The sequence below is a fragment of the Cryptomeria japonica genome, chromosome 3, assembly GCF_030272615.1.
Source record: "Cryptomeria japonica chromosome 3, Sugi_1.0, whole genome shotgun sequence".
Taxonomy (NCBI): Eukaryota; Viridiplantae; Streptophyta; class Pinopsida; order Cupressales; family Cupressaceae; genus Cryptomeria; species Cryptomeria japonica.
In genome coordinates, this window is record NC_081407.1 from 285,090,666 (window position 1) to 285,114,053 (window position 23,388).

General features: G+C 35.8%; 1 protein-coding gene across 2 annotated transcripts in view; it reads left to right on the top strand.

The window, feature by feature from the left end:
* LOC131029621 (phosphoserine phosphatase, chloroplastic) overlaps positions 1–23,088 on the top strand; it is a 56,459-nt gene extending 33,371 nt beyond the window's left edge. The window contains exons 2-7 of one of the 2 annotated variants that reach the window (XM_057960178.2): positions 2,882–3,014; positions 3,093–3,200; positions 14,179–14,272; positions 17,520–17,669; positions 17,791–17,844; positions 20,253–20,502. In XM_057960178.2, coding sequence (XP_057816161.1) covers positions 2,882–3,014; positions 3,093–3,200; positions 14,179–14,272; positions 17,520–17,669; positions 17,791–17,844; positions 20,253–20,282 — 569 coding nt within the window. In that variant the 3' untranslated portion in view covers positions 20,283–20,502. Of the gene's footprint in view, positions 1–2,881; positions 3,015–3,092; positions 3,201–14,178; positions 14,273–17,519; positions 17,670–17,790; positions 17,845–20,252; positions 20,503–22,530 lie in introns of those variants that run through there. The other variant, XM_057960177.2, reaches the window with a different exon arrangement.
* The last annotated feature ends 300 nt before the right edge of the window (positions 23,089–23,388 follow it).

A 23,388-nucleotide genomic window follows, 5' to 3' on the forward strand; every position in this document is an offset into this window, starting at 1 on the left:
ATCAATTTATTACTACATTTTGAAGTTCCATTGACTTAATTTAGTCAATTGTGGACTTCAATAGAATTAATTTCTTCCTTCTTTCTCAAGCATCTATAACTCAATTCTTAATGATGTTTCTACTGTCTCTACTGTAAGAGATTTTATGAGTGATATGGTTTTAGGCATAAGCTCTAGAATGTATGGCCTCAAGGTGATGCACAAGTCCTTTATCAATAATACTCTCTTGAGATTGAGACTTTCATTCTAGCATCTTTACCATTTGAGAACTACCTAATAATTTGTTAGACGATTGGTGTGAGAATCTTATCATTTACTAATAATCTAAGATAAAAAATTTCACGAATGGTTTAATAGGAGATCGATCCTAGGTAGGAAGTGATGCAACTTCTCATATGAATAGAAATGGATTTCTGACTGCTAAGCCATACATGGGTAGGATATGTATGCCATAATTTAGTGAACCTACCTTGCAATGGGATGCCAGTGATTAGTGTCTGGCTGCATCTACTATGGATTGAAAAATTGATTGAACAAAATAATCTTATAATCTGTTCAATGATATACACACGTATATATAGAGATTACAAGACAACGTTCTAATTTAAGAACAAGTCGTTTAAAGTGAACTACTAAAAAGCTAAACGCTAAATAAAGCTTAAAAGCTAATAACTAAAAAGCTAAATGACCACTAAACAAGGAACTAAATATAGGTGACTAAAATATAATTAAATATTTTAATACCCTCCCTTAATGGTCATTCTATCTACTAACTACCCTACAAAAGACATTGCAGGTCTTTTGATCATAAACAAAAAGAACACTCTGCTGCGGAGACCCTCCTTGGATCTGCAACATGTTAATGACCAAGAATACCAGAATTCATCCAACCTGATGTTGGATAACCAAACTGAAACTTGAAACCACGATTTTGAGCAAAAATCAACAAACCCTCCAAAATTGAAGATACAAATCATCATTTTTGTGGAAAAAATGGTAAAAAATCTTGAAACGATTTTTGAGGAAAAAATCAAACAAAACCCTGAAACTTCGCATGGCAAGACCCAAAACATCATGTGATAAGACACCAAACATCATGCGGTAAACATCAGACATCACGCGGGAAAACACCAGACAACATCACGTGGTAAAATACTAGACATCACGTGGTAAAACAGCAAACTTCATGCAGCGAAATAGCAGACATCACGTGGTAAAACAACACTCCCTGATTTTTGAGTAAAAAATCAAGCAAAACCCTCCCATGATTTTTTGTGGAGAAAAATCAGAAAACCCAGACAAATAATTTTTTATGGATAAACATTATAAAACCCACGGAATAATTTTTTTGAAAACCCAAAAATAGCTGTTAAAAACCCTAGGCGCTGATGGCACAAACAGATTCCACAGGCAGAAACCCTTGCTGGTCGCGGGTTAAATAAAATGAAAATCCGTGGGTCTGAGAGCAAAGACTTCCATCGTGGCAAAACCCACGAAAGAAAAAATAAAAATGGAGGCGGAAATCTGCAGAAGCCATCATCGAGCAGAAACGCAGAAAAACAACAGGATCGCAAAAAAAACACACCGAGGACACGAAAAATCGCGATAATCGCGCTGTCTGAATCGCGGCCCCCTGAGACATCGTGCAACGTCGCCGTTTTTTCCCGACTTGGCCAAAAAACATCGCCGAAAATGGCGCAAAAACCACCGAAAAAAAACATGCAGGCAGTCGCCGCTGCCGTCGGAAACAAAATATGCAGAATCGCGAAAATTCGCAGTAAAATTAGGGACAGAAATCACGCGAAAATGAAACGCGACCACGGCAGGAAAATCACGAATTTTACAGTCGCGAAAAACACAGGAGGAGTGGCGAGAAACACAAAAACCTTCCTGCATAAACACAATCTGAAAAATCGTGCCGGAAAAACGAACGCCCTCTTTTAGGAAAGGAGAACAGCGCCCAAAACACGCAGAAAATTTGTAGTGCCCAGGGAAATCGCGAAAAAACTCCAGAAAATATTGTGCCCTAGCCATGTAGGCACGAAACGCAAAAAGCTCTCAAACTTGCAGACAGAAAACCCTTCAGTTTTCCAAACAAGGAAGCCAAAAAAACTTCAAAGATTTTTTTCATAAAAAAATCGAAAAAAAAAATTCTGGAAAAATATTCCAGGTAGAAGGTCTACCAATTTTTTATTAAAAAATTCGCCAAATCCTGACAAACCCCATCGACCCACTCTGATATCATGAAAAATTGATTGAACAAAATAATCAGATAATATATTCAATGATACACACACATATATATAGAGATTACAAGACGACGTTCTAAATTAAGAATAAGCTGTTTAAAGTTAACTACTAAAAAGCTAAACACTAAATAAAGATTAAATAAAGCTTAAAAGCTAATTAACTAAAAAGCTAAATGACCATTAAACAAGGAACTGAATATAGGTGATTAAAATATAATTAAATATTCTAATATGGATTACAATGATAGTTTCAGTGATGGCCATACACTAGTCCTTGTGCTGACATTTGTGTAGGATTGCTTATGTGGCTCTAGTTGTTGTAATTAAATAGGTTGCATTGAACATTGAATCCCTGCTGGTTGTATTTGCCACACGTTTCAAGGACTGGGACGTAAGTTTGAAGCATACAGTATTTTTAAATATACTTCATCATTCTTTTTGACAAAAACCTTGAAAAAATTATGAATGTTTTGATTAGAGGTAATGCATACTTTTTTATATGAAGATTTGATTCATTAGATGAAATTTCAACATAAGGTTTTATGATCCATTTTTTCATCAAGTGCTCAGTTGACAGTAAAGTTGTTTCTATATTGGAATCTCATTTATATCCATTTATTTTTCTATCACAGAATTATTGAAGATTTGGCGCAGTGCTGATGCTGTTTGCTTTGATGTGGATAGCACTGTCTGCATAGACGAGGGCATCGATGAATTGGCAGAATTTTGTGGTGCAGGGGAAGCTGTTGCAGCTTGGACTGCAAGGTGAATTTTATTTGTTTGCTAGCCTTATCTTGTTTTGTGAATTTTGTGCAATCATAAGAGTAATGAATTTTGATGCAGAGCAATGGGTGGTTCTGTTCCTTTTGAGGAAGCCCTTGCAGCTAGGCTTTCCTTGTTCAAGCCTTCAAAATCTGATGTTGCTAATTTTTTACACAGGAATCCTCCCAGGTATGAAATTTTGTGCTTGATATTTGTTTATTCTGATGATTAATTGCATTGATGTTTAGGGACAACCATTGAATATGAACATATATCTGAATCAGTTCCAGTCATTGTCCAAATTTCAACAAATGACATTTTTCTTAGAAAACTACATAGTTTTTAAGTTCTAAGTAATATTACTGAGAAATGAGGGGAGCATACTCATAGCCATAAGTCAAAATTTTGTCCATACTATGCAATATTTCTATTTAGGACAATGAACAAATGATTACATCTCAAAGTTGAGGTACTTGAAGTACTTTGAGCTAAATGCTGTTCCTCAACACAGTTGAAATCGTAGTTATAAAAAATTGGACCTGAAAAAAACTCAGCAGGCCTACAATTTGGCTCAGACTTGGGACTCAGAAAGAACTTGACTAAAACCTGGCAAAATTTTTGAACATCAAAAACACATAAATTTGTAAAATAATCTTTAAAAGCATGCATAAAACTGAGTTTACAGAAGTCATATGTCGTTTTCATTCATTTATGGATAAAAAAATAAATGCACATTTTAGTGTCATATGATTATAATAGACTAAAATCTGTATTTGTAATTTTAGAAGTTTCATCTGTGGTAAATATTGGCCCAAGTAGAATTTTAATTTTCACTTTTAAAAACCAGAGTGGAAGTCTGGGGGTGGCAGCCTCCATTGGGGCTGAGGGGCAGCACTCCTCATGGGCTACAGGGGCAGCATTCTTGGCATGTTCCTTGTTGTGATATAGTGTGGGGTCAAGGGGTGGAGCCCCTGCCACCAAGCCTAAGTTAAGCCCTCAAATTAATGCAATGTTATCAAAGGAACAATTACATAAATGAGAAAATGATTAAAAAAGAATATATTTTTTCCATTTTCTTTGCTGCTGACTATTTGCTGACCACTCAAATGAAATCATAAAAAACATTTCTGAATTTGAGTGTTTTCTAATGGGTAGGCTGGCCCTTTTTTCTGCTTGGCTAGTTTTCATGTTTATTTGTGAGTTTTTGTAGATTTTTGTGGCAACTTTTGTTGCAAGTTATCATCAAAAACTCAGTAGCAAGTAACTCATCAGTATTGTTTCCCTTGTGAGTTACTTGCAGATATTTTATGCTATTGTTGAAATAATTATTCAAGGTTGCTGTTGGAAGCTGGTTTACATCTCAGCTTCATATTGATCATGTAGATACACAATAATTTATAAAAATGCTCTAATAGGGAAGGCACCTCTGCAGTTGCAGGAAGCTAGTTGCCATGTAATGTTTCTTTTATAGGTAGAGCTTCTGCATACAACATGGGTTTGTATTTCAAATTAAAAGACACATCTGACCTTATAGCATATTCTACTGAAGTACAGATTCTAGGCTCAAACTTGTTAACAGAATAAATCCCTTTAAATAATGCATTGGAGCAGGCAACCTAATTGGAAAAATGTAAGCAAGGGAGGCTCCAACATGGAAAATACCAAGCTATATGAGGAACATAGTCAGATTTTAATAGGCGATGTGTAAATGTGTGGTACTGGTGATATAGATTGCATACTTGTGTAGTTCTCCAAAAAGCCAAATATTGATAATAAAGATAAATTAGGCATGTGTTTCAAGAACAAGGATAGGCACATAGATTGGCTTGGGTCTACTTTTGATACCGAATGTGATGGACAATTTTTTATTGTTTTCATCTGATCATCAATTGTGGCTTGTGGGAGATATGAATAGCATAACGGGAGTTATATATCTTATCTTTTGTGTTTTTTCCCTTAAAATCATACACTATACAAGGTAGTGGTGAGAATTAATTCATTCATAAAGGAAACGATTTACTGCTAAAACCACTTTTTCTTTTGCCTTCAATGTGTCAAATTGAGAGAAATAAATTGCATGGCCAAATAGTGGCTGTGCTAAGAGTAAAATGAGAGATAAGAGGGACTAGCTTGTTGTCACAAAGGTACTTGGATCAGGCAAGGCAACCGAAAGCATTTGGACTTAGATACCTAGTGGCCCTCCAAAGTAACCACACATTGATGAAATGCATATCCAGATGACACCAAAGTCTTTGATTTTCTCACCCAACTTTGTAAAACTCACCATCAACTAACATCTAAGAAGCCCCTTATATTGAGAGTCTCTTGATCACTTTTGCTTTCATGTAACTGCTCTAGGCTGATTTCTGTTAAAGTATTATTGTAATATTTAGTTTATAATGTTCAATAAGTCTTGAGGATAGATTTTAGTAATATTCTATATTCTTTTAGTTTTCATTTGCTTTCTTATTTGTCAATCTTATCCTTATCGGATGGATCTTTTGTATCTCATATTTAAGGAGACTTTTGCTCCTTTGTTAATATCGAATAATATCTTGATAATCATTCTCTTTGCATTACTTTCATGATATGGTATTAGAGCTTGGGATTTTGAAACCTTGGGATTGGCAAATGCTATTGTGTGTTCGTTTTTGTGGCAAAGAATTTACCAAAGGATTTTGTATGATTTCATACAAAGGTTTTTGGTGAATTTTTGTTTTCAACAAATTTGTAGGTTTTTATTTGTAATATCTCATAGGTATTTTTTTGAATTTTTTTTGGCAGATTTCAAAAAATAAAATCATGGGTTCTCTTTTGCAAATCAATGGGTTATCTCTTTTAGAAAATTGTGATCATGTTTCTGGTAAATCTTGACAATTTTTTTCAAGGAAATTTAGTGTTGTTTTTGGTTTGAGTCACACCATTTTTTCATTTTAGGGTTGCGACTGGTCTTTTGGACAGTGACGGAATTTATGGGTTATTTTTTGACAAATCGTGGGTGAAAACTGTGGCATTTTTTTTAATTTTTGTTGGGCACGACAAGTTTTTTGTTGATGCTGAGGTTTTTGGTGACTTGTCAGATCAAATGATGGTTCATATCATTAGTAGAAAACTAGTGTGGTTGTCAATAATCAGTCTTAGGTCTGATAATGGAGGTGAATTCTGTTCAAATGAATTCATAGACTTTTGTGCTAAACACAGTATCAAATGTCAATTCACCATACCCTATACTCTACAATAGAATGGAGTAGTTGAGAGAAGGAACCTTTCTATTACAAAGACGACTTGGTGTATGTTGGAGAACCAGAGTGTTCCCAAGAAGTTTTTGGTAGAGGTAGTTTACACTGCAGTGTATCTTTTCAATAGGCCTCCAACACAGGTAGTGAAGGAAAAGACTCTAGAGGAAGCTTGATGTGGAAGGAAATCAAAAGTGAGTCAATTGAAGGTTTTTTGGTTCTATTGAATATGTGTGGATTCCAAGTGCAAAGAGAACAAAACTAGACACCGAAAGTAAAAAATTAATATGCATAGGGTACAATGACATGTTAAGTTTTGAAGATCAGAGATGTAAGCAATCAGACATGTTAAATTGAGTGCTCGTTTAACCACAAGCAATGACTCAGATCATTGTTGCCCTCCCAACCATAGATGATAAACTACTATCGTCACCCCCGAGCACATTTCCTCTGAATAGACCTCCTTGTCTTAGGATCATCGAAGTGAATGAAATCACTCCTCATATATACATGGGTGATAACCTTTCACAAAGGGTCGGCCCTCATGACTCAAGCAATAATTAATTAAATTCATTTCATATTTAATATATGAATTGCTTCATCAAGGTCGGCTAATCTAGCAAATATAAAACATAGAGTATTAATAGCTTTGGGATATCTCCCACTGCTAACCACATACATCAACACTCCCTCTTTAGCTAGGGAGATATCTTTCTTGATATCTACAGGTCACATCACCTCATCGTAATGACTAACACAATGACTACACTCGTGTATTAAAGAAGCTTATTATCTCATCGTGATGTTTGACCACAATGGCTACTCCCATATGTGGAAAGGAAAGATATCACCTCACCGTGATATCAATTATTATTGTGAGATCGTCACCTCACAATGATGGTAAAATGCACAAGTCTTCATCATTGTTCGAATGTAACGTCATAATGACATTCACCATGGCTCATCCTAGAGGATGAATACACAAGTACAAGAAAATCATCATGGGTTCTCTCACGTGATGTTGTCATGGTGTCACACACATGACATCCACTATAACTCACACAAGTGCTAAGTCATGGAGTCTCTCACATGACATCCACCATGCCTACTCGCAGAGGGTGGATCCACCATACCTACTCGCAGAGGGTGGAACAAGGGTTGGAACCTCACACTTCTCTCACAGAGAAAAATGCACAACAAGAGCTGATACCTCAAACTTCTCTCATAGAGAAGAATGCACAACAAGGGCTGATACCTCAAACTTCTCTCATAGAGAAGAATGCACAACAAGGGCTGATACCTCAAACTTCTCTCACAGAGAAGAATGGACAACAAGGGCTGATACCTCAAACTTCTCTCACAGAGAAGAATGCATAAACCAAAAGATGTGGCTTCCTCTGAAGATGAAAAGTCAAGCTCCCTCTTAAGCTGAAATGTCAAGCTCCCTTTGAAGCTGAAGTGTCATGCTCCCTCTGAAGGAGATATCAACTTTCTGACCTCTTCGTCCAAGGTTACTTCTAACGATGTGTCAGACTCCCTTTGAATGCTGATTCTTCCTCTGCGAAGAAATGCAAGCAATCTTCCTTGAATGCAATCTCAAAGCATCTAGCGAAGACCTGATGGCTGCATGGCCTTCGGCCCTCGCCATCCCTCATCATCTATCATCAGCTCAACGACAACATATACGGATCACTCAGAGTTGTCAACACAGTAGACTGAAATATTATGTGAACATCCACAAAGAGTCTGCTCATTTTTTCACTAAAGAGGATAAACCTTAAGGTCATCAGCCCTGAAAAAGGATTCTCAAAGAACTCTTTGAAGCTCTCCATATCTTGTTCCACACCAACATTATTCCATGCGGCCAGCATATGGGAAGCTGTTGACACAAAGGATCCGTTGTCTTGATATATGGGAGCTCGAGGAATTTCTTTGATTTACACAGTTCGAATTTGCCATCGGATTTCCGAGGAGGAGAGCCTGTTGCTCTGTGTAGATCGCGTTGCTACCTTTGTGCGCTCTCTATCGTTGCTGAGGGGTGCCATGACGTGGATGACCCATGACCGCAGGGTGGCTATGCGTGCCAAGGGGTGTCGCTTGAGTGTTGTAGACCCCCACTCGTCGTTGCTCTGCAAAGGCCACGCGAAGGAGACCCCATAGACCCCCTTTGCCTCTCTGTGCAGCCTGCATGGAGGAGGTGGACACGTTGTTGCGTAGAGCCGCCGGCTAAGACGTAGACCTCACCTAGAGGGTGAGCGACAACAAAGATGAAGACGAGGGGCGAGGGCCGAGGGTGAATGCACAACACTGTTTGTTGATCACCAAGGGCCTAGGTGGGAGGGTCATGGATGTATGCCAATCCGCCCTTCAAAACCCTTCTCATGGATGATGGAATGTAGGTCTGATGTAGGGTCCAAGATAGAATTCGAGAATCATCCATGACTCCCAAATATCCATGATTCCCACTCGATGAAGGAAATTGACGCCACATAAGCTCCGACTTAGATGAGGAGATGTCTAGATTGCTTCAACAAATCTAATCAAATTTCGCAACCTTGCTCTGATACCATGTTAAGTTTTGAAGATCAGAGATGTAAGCAATCAAACATGTTAAATTGAGTGCTTGTTTAACCACAGACAACGACTCAGATCATTGTTGCCCTCCCAACCATAGACGATAAACTGCTATCGTCACCCCCGAGCACATTTCCTCTAAATAGACGTCCTTGTCTTAGGATCATCGAAGTGAATGAAATTGCTCCTCATATATACATGGGCGATACCCTTTCACAAAGGGTCAGCCCTCATGACTCAAGCAATAATTAATTAAATTCATTTCATATTTAATATATGAATTGCTTCATCAAGGTCGGCTCATCTAGCAAATATAAAACATAGAGTATTAATAGCTTTGGGATATCTCCCACTGCCAACCACATACATCAACATGACAATCATAAAGTCTACAAATTGATTGATGTGGATACTGATTGCTTGACATTCAACAGAGATGTGGTGATTGATGAAGAAGTTGGGCCTTTTCATCTCTCTTCTGACATCAAAAATATTGAATATTAACCTCTGAAGGCTAAAGATTTAGGTGTTCAACTTTCATTAGCTATAGTTGAAAGGGGGGACTCTAATGATTTTGAACAAGTGGAATCTCCTAGGGAAGGCACTATGTCATGTCCCCAAATTTGTAGAAAATATAATTGATATATTTTTACCATAACATATGTAAAATCATAATGAAATTATTATATTGCATTATTGATATCATATTATTAATTTACACTTTATATTGATTAATGATTATTTTAATTAGCAATGTTCAAAAATACATTATAAGCAATAGAAAGCAACTTACTAATTCTATTTCCCAAGGCCCGATAACCTTTGGTGAATCGGTGGGATGACTAAGTGTTACCCATGTTAGATTGTGGAGGGCCCCGCTAGGTAAAGGTGGTGTCCCTTCATACTGGCCACCAAGAGAAGTATCGTGACTTTCCACCATGATGGTTGGGGAGGTTAAATACCCCTCCTCCCTGTGCAAATCAGAGGAGGAGGAAGAACGGAAAATCAGGGGTCTGCTGGAAAGGAAAGAAAAGAAAGGAATCTCCAGGGCTGCCAACAAGGATAAGGGAAAGAGTCAACAATGACAGGTATGTATAAGTCTGACTTTTGATATAATATTAGAATATAACCAGTCAGCAATTTATATATATTAAAATCTTATTGGTATGTAATTATATATAACTGCTGTGTGTAATCTTAATCAAATGGGTGGCATTTATATGATATTAAGTTGAGAAGCAAATAATATATAATTATTCAAACAGTATTGAAATGATTATACATAACAGTACTGTTTGTTAAACATAATACATATAGATTATAGATATACATCTGTTAATGAATCCAGAAGGAATAAGGCAATCAAATGCAGTTTGTAATAAATTGCTATAATACTGTAAAATGCTAATAATATAAGATGCAGCAATGACACTTAATGAATAATTCTGATTTAAAGTAATACTAACAGAAAGAACTGTTAACAATCTGATATAAGACACTAAGCAATATGGTATAATGGAAGTATAATAACTATGTCAAATACAATTGATTATCATAATTAGTTGAGCTGAATAACAAATATGATTTCAGTGGGAATATCATAATTGGTTCATTGCATATGAGGGACCCTCTCTTAGGTACGCCACTCCATAGTGGATGCCTAACCCCTGCCACATGGAGCCAAGAGGGATGAAGCATCTGCTCTTGGGCTTAAGAGAGGGGGTGGTTGTGATGAGGGGGAACGGCGATAGGACACCTCGCTGGGTATGCCACTCCGTGATGGATGCTTAACACCTGCCATATGGAGGCAAGGGGGATATGGTATCTGCTCTTGGGCCTAGGAGGGAGGATTCCTTGGACACCCTATCCAACTAGCTAACTAGGGGACATTACACACTAGTACTAATATTAGAAGACTTTCTTTAGGAGAACCTGGATCAGGCAGCCCAAATCATGATGGCCATGTTGATTTGGATGGAGAGGTTTCCACAAAGCGACCTAAGTGGTGGGAAATTTTTTTTGGTGATGTTCCGGATGATGAAATGATTGCGGGTAGATCATCCATAGGCAAGAGAATAACATAGTTAACTTTTCTCTTGCGGTTAACATTTAGGAAGTTTATAAACCTTAGATGTTTGAGGAAGCACAAGGTAAACCTAAATGGGAAAGGTCATGCAAATTGGACATCAGAGTCTTATGATAAATAGGACTTGGGTTCTTTCAAATATTTTACCAGAGAAGAAACCGATTGTCTGCAAATGGGTTTACAAAGTCAATTACAAAGCTGATGGTACACTTGACAAGTTGACAAGTACAAAACATGGTTGGTGGCTAAGGGGTCCTCATAGAGAGAAGGCATTGATTATGAGGAGACCTTTGCTTCTACAACAAAGATGAGCACCATCCGTCTAGTTTTGGCCATGATAGCATAGTTCGGTTGGAAAGTCTAAATGGACATTAAGAGTGCCTTCCTCAATGGTGACTTGGAGGAGGAAGTCTACATGACCCAACCTTAGGGTTTTTAGGTTGCAAGAAAGGAGCATCAGGTATGTAGATTGACGAAGGCTGTTTATGGCCTGAAGTAGGCATCTAGATAATGGTACATTAAGTTGACATGTATTTGGTTCAATAGGGATTATAGAGAAGTCCTTTAGATTCAAATTTGTATGTCAATAGTGTTGGCAATGATATCACTCTATTGGTCGTTTATTTAGATGATATCATCGTTGCAAGTAGCGAGGCACATTTGATTGAACAAATCAAATGTGATTTAAGTACAACTTTTGACATGACAGATTTAGGCCTCATATATTCCTATCTAGTTGTAGAGGTTTGGCAGACAAGTGGTATTTTTATTTCTTAGCCTAAATATATGAGGAGTTTGCTTATCAAGTTCAGAATGACAAATTGCAAATTCTCGTCTATGCCTATGGAGAAATGGCCGAAGCTTTCAGCCAATACCAACTCAAAGGTGTTCAATGAGTCAACATTTAGGCAACTAGTGGGCTGCCTTATCTATCTTATAGCTACTAGACTTGACTTGAGCTGTGCTATAAGTTACATTTCTAGATTCATGACAACACCTAAGGTAGAACATTGGGTTGTAGCAAAGAGGGTGTTGAGACATGTAAAAGGGACATGACTTTGGCATTATGTATTGTAAAGAAAAGATTCTAAGTCTGGGTTTTTACACATGTTCAAATTGGGCAAGTTCCGTTGGCGACAAAAAATCCACTTTTGAATATGTTTTTAGTCTTGGTACGGGTGTAGTCACATGGACCAGTAAGAAGTAGGAGGCAGTCACTCTTTCCTCAATAGAAGCAGAGTATTTAGGAACAACCAAAGCAACATGTGAGGTAGTATGGCTTTAAAGGATGCTTTCAAACATGCATATGTCTCAAGCAAGGCCTTCATCTTTGTTTTGTGACAATCAAGGGGTGCTAAATTTCTCCAAGAATCCAGTCTTCCATGAGCATAAGAAACATATGGAGCTTCATTGTTATTTCATACAACAACTTGTAGTGCTCATGTAGGGCCTTCATCCTTATTTTGTGACAATCAAGGGGTGCTAAAGCTTTCCAAGAATCCAGTCTTTCGTGAGCATAAGAAACAAGTGGAGTTTCTTTGTTATTTTAGACAACTTGTAGAAGATGGATTGGTGGTCTTGCAGTATTGTCCAATTGAGGACCAGATTGCAGACATTCTTACCGAGTCCTTGAGTTGAAACAAATCTGTAAATTCTGGGATAAATGGGTGTACTATATTGATTGATCATTAAGGGAGGGTATTAAAGTAATATTGTAATATTTAGTTTATAGTGGCCAATTAAGTCATTAGGATAGATTTTAGGAATATTCTTTATTCTTTTAATTGCCATCTGCTTTCTTAGTTGTTGATCTTATCCTTATTGGATACGTCTTTTGTATCTCTTTAACGAGACTTTTGCTCCTTTGGTAGTATCAAATCTCTTGGTAATCATTCTCTGTGCCATTACTTCTCATAATAATTTCCAGGTTGTGGAAGAAAAATTCAGATACAATTATTAGTTAGTATGCAATATACTTATTACAAGGGGAGTTTTGACGAAGAATATATTTTAACATTTTATTCTTCAATTGGGGTATCATAGAACAGATTTGTTTGCTATCAACAATTCTCCCACAAGGGCTAGAACCTCATGTTTGGTGCATGTTGATATTCAATATTGTTTTCTCCCTAGGAGTTGGGTATAGTAATTTGTGGCTCCACCAACTTCACTATATCTACTCCCAATTGATGATGTGGCATTTTCATATGTAAACAATTTATCATTTAAGAACATGAACCTCCTTAGCACAACATAAATAATAAATTGAAAATGAACCTCCTTATAAAGAACATAAATTGATAGGATACACACATCTGATGATAGAAATGTACCAATTAATAGCATTCATATGCAAAAATACAGTAGAGATCATTGAATATAAGATGTTTGTTTGCAAAAGATGTCTTAATATCCACTCTACTTAGAAAGGAATGATCACCTCTAAGGTACGGCAAAACCATACACTATTCTTTAACGGAAGAAGCTAAACAAAATATCTCCAACTTGAGATCACAATGAAATAGGAATGATCACCTCTAAGGTATGGCAAAACTATACACTATTCTTTAATGGAAGAAGCTGAACCACAAAATATCTCCAACTTGAGATCACAATGATATAGAATACACATACTACACAACCTTCACAATGCCATTCACCTCTTTTATATAAATCTTCCACTAATAATAATGAAGTCAATCACTAATCCCACATAAGATAGTTTATTGCTCAATATAATTAGTTCCACAAGTTACCTATATGATCCAATATAACTTATATGGATCTATGCCACATGATCGCATCTTCATCATTCCAATTACATAATATCATATGCTTAGGTATGCAACATGCCATGCCGCCTTGACATGTTTCGTCTCCAAAACATAAGAAGAAACTGCTCTTGGATACTGCCCTTCCCTTGCCCAAATTTGTGCGCCCATGCAATAGATGCTAGATACAGATATGGCAATGAGACCATATTTGGGCCATATCTGATATGTTTGGAAACGGTACCACATTGTCCAGTGACATTAGGGTTATGAAAATGCATTCAAAATAGCAACACTTTAGGGAGGATGTTTATATATGTATTACCAAAGATACCTTTAATATAACAAAATATAAGCTAAAAATGTAGAAACCAACATATGTATAAATAAATATTTTAATGTTATGTTCTATGCCATTAGATATATAAACAATTGAACACATGTTATAGCAATAGTCTTTTTTTTATGAGTAAGTATTTACCGACAATTTTTTCATGCAGTCTCAATCCAGGTATACAAGACTTGGTGCAGAACCTGAAGGCCAAGGGTGTTGATGTTTATCTTGTATCTGGAGGATTTCGTCAGATGATAGAAGTAAGGCGATTATTTTCATCCTTAGGCAGTTTTTTTATTTTGGAAACATTACTACAGGAATTGTTGGTTTTATTGTTTTTAGCTGTGTTAACAACTAGCAATGTATTGTTATATATTACAATGAATGCCAAACACTTCACATGTGCTAACTTTAATTTGCAAAAAAATTGCCACATACGAAAACAACAGTAAAATTGCAGTCTTGGATTTGCAATGAGCAAATTTGTTGAAGCATTTTAAGGGTGAAAGAGATAAATGTGAACAAAATATATTGTAGTTGATACTTTTAAGCTCAAAATGTTCAGAGGGATGAAAAGTAAAACGTAAAATGGATAATTGTTCCTATATAATAATATATGCATGTATGATGCTATAGGAGGTTTTGAAGATTTAGTGGGTTGAGCTGATTGTTTGCACTGACAGTTTATGCAAAGGAGAAAATTTGATTTATTTGTTTCCAAATGCATATGGGGACTGCAATTCTCAAGTGATGATCTATGATAAAATTGTCTTTTTCTTTCTAGGTTAAAGAAGTTTGTTCATTATTTTTATTGGTCTGGCCCAGTAAAGATTATAAAAAATCATTCTTTTAAATTGTCTAAGATTCAATTTCACTAAAGACTTGTATGTGTTACCTATAAGTTCATGCTTCTTGTGTTTCATTCAACAATAGTTTCAAATTGCTTGTCCATATGTTCAATAGTGTTTCTGTCAGGTTTTTCTGCAACAGAAAATCAATCTACAGAGGATAAGAATGTTTATCTATTAAAAAATGGTTAGAATCAAACCTCTTAAGAATTGAGTTAAGGCAAATATACAGCAATCATATCTGACAATATTTCCTATTCACACATTAGGTAGACTAAATATTATCACTTACAAAGAATATATGTTAACTGCACTGTGTTCCATGTCCCAGAGTCAGAGTAGCCGGAAACTCCTTTGTCCCTCCTTGGGCATGTGTATCCCCATATCCAAAACGGATACTTATCCGATATGGCCTGGATACGTATCTGATATTGTACCCACGCATGCCCAAAAAACATTGATTTTCCAACCATGCCAAATACTATGTGATTTGATTTTTTAAAAATTTGACATAAATCTTCCTAAATTTAATTTAAAAGAACTTCATTCATGCATTTAAAAATAAAAAATAAAAATTGGTATAAACAAAACATACACCAAATGAGAAAGACAAATGAAATGTTTTTCTGGTTCAGTGACCTATTTTTTGGGTTATCTTTCAATGCAACTCTTATATTTTTGCATATTGTAAACTGTTAAATCAACTTATAATTATTTATGGAGCAATTATGTGTCTATATTGCTTTTGAAGTAATGAAAATCTCCTCCAATCACTTAGAAAATTGTGTTAAATATATATGTATGTGTTTTATATGAATGTCGTATCCAGCCGTATCCATATTGGGGTTCTTAAAAAATGGCCATATCCGTATCCGATACCGTATCTGTATTTGTATTCGTATCTGTGTCCATGCAACTTTGCCCAGAGTTTCGTTATCCATGATTAATAACTAGGTATGAAGGAGCATGACCCCAGAATAATAAATAAACATACAGAAAGTTTTTGATGTATTATTAGATGCACAATAAAGGGTCCTATGTTGAGTCTGGATAAATAAGTCTGTGTTGATTCTTGCCTGTTAATGAGTTTCATGTTAGGAATGTCTTTTAAATTATATATGTCCTGTTTTTGATTTATCTTTTTCTCTGTTTTGTCAAAGTGCTTTGAAAACTCGTAAGCCTCCTACTCCCTAATGGGCTGATTTCTGAGTCTTAGATTGCATGTCAGCTGTCACATTTTTGTTTGTTCTATGATTCCTTATAATTTGCAATCTCCCACTTTTGACAATCTTTGATACTTCTTGGTACTTATAGCCATCAGGAAGAATTTTAAAATCAGATAATTTGTGTTTGTGCTGTCATCAATTTCCAAGGAGATCATTAAGTGTTTTGAGAATTGTAACTTTGAAATTTCTATTATTGGGATGGGTTTCTATTTTTAATAATCAAGTCCTTTGCTTAACAAATTGTGGTTTAGTGGACCTAGTGGATTTTGTATTAGCTATCTACAGTCTCTCTGGTTCTTTGAATGCTCTTCTGTCTCCTCAGTTGTGTTGTTACACATTATTATACCGCAGCATTGCCCATCTCCTTTCTTGACAGGCAGATATAAGAGGAAAGAATGTTAAACCTTACATTGCTATCTATGAATGATCAGAGCAGTCGTTGCAACAGTTAAATATATCATGTATTGTGCTGAAGGGCATTTACTTCAGGCATCTTTGGGCTAACTACAAAATAATTTGCAAAACAAGTGTAAACAGAAAATATGGCCGTGACATACAAGAATCCAGTAAATAACGTGTGATCATTTATGAGTATCTTCCATGTTCCTATTAATGCAGTGTCCTAGAAGTTAGAACCTGTCTAGGATTGGAATCCTGTGAAATTCCTGCATCTAACGATATGATGTTCATTTTTGGAGGATGGTTGAGCTATTCCAGAGTGTGGACAATGAAGATGCTCCTATGTATTGCTGTTAAGATCATAAATGTTTAAGGAAGATGCATTTTAAAATTCCTATCAAGTGCTGTGCTTCCATGGCCATCATTCTTATCCTTTGTCTCAATGTTGCCAAAATGTTTGGTCAACTCTTGTGTGGCTTTTAACAAATGGTTGGCACATGCCGATAAATCAAAGTTTGTTTGTGCATTTTCAATCTGGCAAATCAGGTAAATCTGTTTGTATGATAGTCATTTTCTGTAATGAATTTTCTTTTAAATTGGCTGGCAGTCGCTAGACAATTCGTATGTGTTGACTAGTGATGTGCAAACCCAAGGTGGTATAGATTTTTAATATGAAGAGAATTTTTAGTTCAAATGCACTTGACACAAGTAGTGAGTTAACATATATTGGTTATGAGGATTCAAGTAAAAGATCATTTATAATGGGCAATAACTTCATAACTTGTCATCATGACAGGAATAACTTGTCATCATGACAGGAGTAACTTGTTAAGATGAAGTTACTGTTTTGCATGTTCTCTCTTGTGTAGATTTAATGCTTGTTGAAAATGCTTTCTTCCTAGTTATGTTGATAACTCTTCCATTTTCCGCAGATCTGTATTAATTGTGCAAACTATTTTAATCATAAGAGCCTGGCTTTCTTTTCTTTGTGCTTCTAAAATCACATTGTTTATAAAAGTTCAAATTTTGTGTAGCCTGTGGCAGAACTCTTAGAGATACCACCCAAAAGCATATATGCAAATAGATTGTTATTCGGTAGTGCAGGAGAATTCGTAGGATTTGATCCCGAAGAACCGACTTCAAGAAGTGGAGGAAAGGCCACTGCTGTTGCACAAATAAAGAAGGTACTAATGAAATCTTCTCAACACTCTGATTATTAAGGAAATTTGAAGGCTGGTTTATCCTTAAAATTCTTGAACTACAAATGTTATGTCAGTTTGGCTTATCTATAAAGGAAATTGACAGGAACATGGATACAAAACATTAGTGATGGTGGGAGATGGAGCCACAGACCTTGAGGTATGCTTGCAATGGCTCATTATGGATTTGTATGACTGATGTTCATCTTTGAAAATTCATTCTAACTTGTTATGAATGCCTTACAGTAGAGATACTCATAAAAGAAATGAATGACTAGTAATATTAATAGACATCATCAGTTTGTATTTTCATACTGGCATATCACATGAAAGTGGCTTGAAATAGTCTACATAACACTATGCTATAAAGATGGCTAGCAGATGAACATTTCCAAAATACAATGAGCTGCGAATTGTCTGTCCTAATTGATTTTTAATGGATTAGATATGCTGCTCTTGCTGATTGTATTTTGACGACAAATCTTGGTGAAACAGTAAGAGCACCAAAAATTAGGTTGTTGAAGAACTCCTCGATTTCTAATGTGTCCAATGTTCTTTTTCCTTCTTTGTTTGGGATCACAAATCTCACATCTTTTCTCCAAATGTGGTTCAATAGGTGATTTTTTTGTATAAGTCTTCGTGTCATAGTGTTATTGAAAGAGTTTCATTATTCCACTTACAGTTTGAGTTGTAGGGTCCTGAAACTTGAGCTGAAGCATAGTTAAATTCAGATTTGGGGACTTGGCAACTAAAAAAAATACATTTTCTTTAAAAAAACACATTTTATGCAAAATGTAGCTATTAAAGGTATCAAATGAGTGTTTAAACCGTTTGGGAAGTGTTTTCATTAGACATGAATATAAAAAGAGTACAGTATCACATCGAAATATGAATACACAAGTCAATTGAAAAAATAAATATTTATGATGAGTTTGTGATGATTGCCATTGAAAATCATCATCATAATTTACCTATCTATGCAAATTACAATAATTTACATTTTCCTTTTCACTTTTCTAGTGAGAAATTGGGTTGAGGGCCAACTCCTTGTAATTGGCTGCAGCTCCACTCTTGTACTAGAAGGCTACGGCTCCATCTTATAATCAGATAGTGGTGACTCTCCTTATGTCTTGTGTTCAATATCGTCTGCAATGATGTCATCCAATCTAATATCTCCTGCTTTTGCTATATTTACACTCTGCATAACTCGCCTCTTAAAATCAACAATCATGTCTTTTGTAAACATGGAGGTGTCTTTATCTTGTGCAATTGAGTCTGTATTGATCAATTTCATCCAATCCTATCGGCCCCTTGACCAACTGTGCCCACCTTTCTTGGGTGAAGGTGAAGGATGTATTATAGTAAAATTAGGTCATGGAAGTGTTGATTAGTCAACTTATTGTTTCTTTGTGCGAATGGAATCAAACAAACTCTACTTATGCTCACATTTAGAAGCGCTACAAGTTTGAAATAAACTACAGAGGGCTAGCTTTTGAAGATTTGGGGTATTTCTACCCCTATCTTCACACTAAGAACCTACAAATAAGATATTCCAAAGTTTGTAAGATACAAGTGAACATTCTTATTTTTTGTCATCCAATTCTTGGGTTGATCTCTTGTGGACATCCAATTTCAAAGAAAAGAGCCTTCCCTTAGCTACTTGTAATTTTGTGATTCCCAATTAATCAGGTCTTTCACCTCAACCTCAGGTGTCATCCTTGTAATGCAAAGTCCTTACCTAAAGTCTGTATTAATGTTGTTGAATTCATATGAGAAGAAAAACATGGAGTTGAGGTAATGCTCAATTGCATGAATGGGTTGATGGAATTGATTGTTTCACCTCTGTTCAATGATCTTCAAATGAAATCAGCTTTGTGTCTGTCTCCTTTATAGTAGTTTCAGATGTTCCCTTGACTCTATCCATGGTCTTCATAAATGTATTCCCTTAGGTTTTGCGTGACCTCTATTAAGCAGAGAACCCTGTCCAAAGGCTTTGCCACCTACAAATGAATAAAAGTAACAATTATGATGAATGTTTTAAACAAATTGAAATTGAAATTGAAGTGCCTTTGACAGTTTCTATAGCTTTGTTTGCAAAGACATCATAAAAAATATCTTTGTCACCATTTTTCATCAACTTTCTTTGAATACAACGAATCTAACCATATTTGATTCACAAACATTTGCTTCGAAAGTGTGAACAAACTACAGATGCTTTGCAATGTTAGGAAGTTAGTTGCAAACCTTTTCACACTTTTTCACACAAGCTCTTTACTGTTGGTGTGATCTCTTATCAAGATAAAAATAAAAAATCCAAGGGTTATTATAAATGTATTTTGTATTGTATCAAAGCTTCATGTACTGTGATAAAAGAAGGTGAAGACAATGGACAATGAAGGGGTCCAAAAAGTGATGGGTGCTTCTCTAAAGGAATTTGCTTGCTGCCAAGTATATTGCTGCATTATTATTTGCAACTTGCACCACATTTTTGATGTTCACTTCTAAGTTCTAACACAACCTCCTCCAGCATTGGAATCACAAATTTTAACATTTTTTACTTTATTATAGGCATCTATGGACTTCAAAAACACCATGTAACCATTTGAAGCTGCTAAAGTGTTGATGAGGGTGTAACTCTCCCCATCTCTCCACTCATCTGAAAGTATGGTGCATCCAAACTTGTGCCATTGCTTTTCTTGTTCTTCTAAAGTTGATTTTTGCATTTGTAATAGCATCCTATACTAACCGTCCACTCAAGTCAGATTGAAAGGGTGTTTTGTACTCTTTAGCTGTAGTTATCAAAACTACAAGCAAATGCTTCTAGTATGGGCTCTTCATCACATTGAAAGGAATGTTGTAATGCTAGAAATTAACACAAGTCTTATTTGCTTTCTTGTGCATCTCTTTGTTCCATGTACCTTGAAGTAAGGGTTTTGCTCCATGTACATGTCAAGCTACAAAAAAAACTTATGATTGGGCTTTGCTCAAGCTAGACAAGGTAGATGTGTCAGCAAATGTGTGGACCATGACTAGAGCCCACAATCTATGCTATTTCCATCTTTGTTTTTGTTGACAAGTTGCGATTAATGGTTGATGCTATGGTTGTTTTTGCCCTCACACTCGTTAAGTTTTTTTCACCCAACAATGCAAGGGATGCATCTCTCATTTGCTTCATTTGTGGCATTGGGACATGGTTTGATGTCATGTTAAGGAATGTATGTGAGATGGTACATGAGGTAATTGATGCTTCCACGAACTTTCTTTGCACAAAATTTGCAATAATTGTCCTTGACTTGTCTAGGTAGGCTATGTTTTAAGTGGCGTCCATTGGTTGACTTCCTCTTTTGATTCTGATGCCATTATATACTAACCTGACATTCATAAAATTAGAAAAAATAATTTTTAACACAACATTTTTAACTAGAAAAAATTGTTTAAAATTAAAGAATATAAAAATAGTTACTTGAACCTGAAACATAAAATTAAATTAACATAAAATGCATTTTGAATGTAATACAATAATTGAAACAAATAGAACTAAATAATTTAGCAAAACAATAGTTTTTCATATCTCAAACCTTAAACACTACCTAAGGAAAAAGTTAGTAATTTTGTTCATTAACAATAGCTTAAGTCAATGTTGCTGTTCATGGCATAGAGTGACGATTAAATCATGACATTGTTGTTGTAGCTACTAAGGTTCAAACCTCCACTGGGCCATTGTGGTTGTGGGTATTGTGCCTCACTGATCCAATGTGCTCACAGATTTGAACCGTTGTGTTGAAGCAGTGGGTGTTCATGCCATTGTCTTTGTGCTCCAAACCCTTGTTCGTTTGGTATGCTCATGGGTTCCCTGACCCTGTTGGGCTCGCTGGTTTGGACTATTTGCATTGAAGCCGTGCATTCATGTTGGGGATGAGGTCCCCTGTGTGTGGTCTCACTTGGCTTGGGATAGGCTAAAAATTCTTGAGGTATCTTTAAAAAAAAGAAGCTTAAATCAATGTTATGCAGATTGAATTCAATACTTCCAAATATAATTAATACTTAAACATTTTGGAAAGAAATTACATTCTTGCAATGTTTGGAAAAAAAGAAGGAAAAAATAAAAGAAAATAATTTTAACCTAGAATCTTGAAACTGCACAAATTTGCTCCTCAAATCTGCTCCAAGCTTATCTGAACTCACTCAAGAAAATTTTGCAAATGTCGTGTGAGGAAATAGCATGGGCGAAGAAACTTAAAAATAAAAAGAAGAAGTGCCAGTTTTTAGAGTTTTTCTATGTTCCTTTCCCACATACACTGTCATCCTGTGTCTGAAAATCCCTTGTTTCAAGTTCCAAGTTTGAGTGCGAGTAAATCAGTTTGTAGGAAGAGTCCAAGCAATCTACGGTTCAAAGCATAAAAAGGCAGCTTTTAGGAGTCATTTACAAAGCTCACATGCTTTGAAGTTTGAAGTATATAACAATTGGATGCAACATTAGGTGCCCCACATAAACAACCGTCTTGATTTTCTGTTCCGAAATAATCAAATAAAGTTTCCCTAGTTCTAATATAAAGATTCTCTTGGTTTGAACTATCGTCAAGCTTTTATCCCTTTGATAAGAAAGCTGTGCAGGTTCTTGTTGATTTCAACTCGCAGTTTAACAAATACATGATTAGTAATTATTTTATTTCTCTTTCAACACTCTTTTGTTATTTCCTATTTATTTTCTTACTTGAAATTGATTATTATTGTTTTTTCAAACTAAGCGGCAGATATTTGTGAGAGTTTTTGGTTACTTGTAGGGGATGCTTATTTGTTATTTTCTAATTTTCTTACACTTGATGTAAACTTTGGTGTTCTTAAGGCAAGACGACCAGGTGGAGCAGACTTATTCATTTGCTACGGAGGAGTACAACTGCGGGACAATGTTGCCCAAGCTGCTGATTGGCTTGTTCTGGCCTTTGACAGTCTCATAAAGGAATTGAACTCCACGTGTTGATTCACTTTTCAGTGTGAAATTTGTTTGGTGTATTAGAGCTTCCAGCTCAATTTGTTCTCGTTGGTTTTGTATGCCAAAGATTTGAATTTCCTTTCTGATTATATTCTGTGGTTTGCATCTCTCAAGGGGTTGGACTGCCCTGGGACACTCGCAAATGTTGGGTGTAAAATGCATAATAAGTAGATGCAAATCTAGCCCCATTTATTTCTAAGGAGAAAAAAAAACAATTCTTGAGATATATAGCATTCAGGAGAATAATAAGGGTGCACGTTTCTTGCAACTAGTAATTTGTATTCTATACATGATGTAATATGATTCTGTAGTCTATTTTCTATGCTATCGTACACCTAATGACAATGTATCAATGTACTCTAACATGCTTCGGTATTGCATATCTAATGGCATTGGTCTTCAGTGATCTCACATGTTTTCTGTTTCTTGGAAGATACTGTAAGTGCTTTTGCAGATCGTCTGTTTGATTTCTCATCACATGCTTGCTCGTGAGTGCAGTGTAAAAGATGGAAGAAAAAGAACTAGTTTAGTAAACAAATGAACTTCAAATTTTGTTTTCTATTGATGTATAGTTTAAAGTGTAAAGGTTTAGGTAGCTTTTTAGGCCCTTGCAAAGCAAAACACTAGTTTGTTGTTTGAAACCTCTCTTGTGGAAGCTCACATGAGGATTGCTGTTTTCTTTGCCTTATATATTGTTTAGTGAGGTCTTAG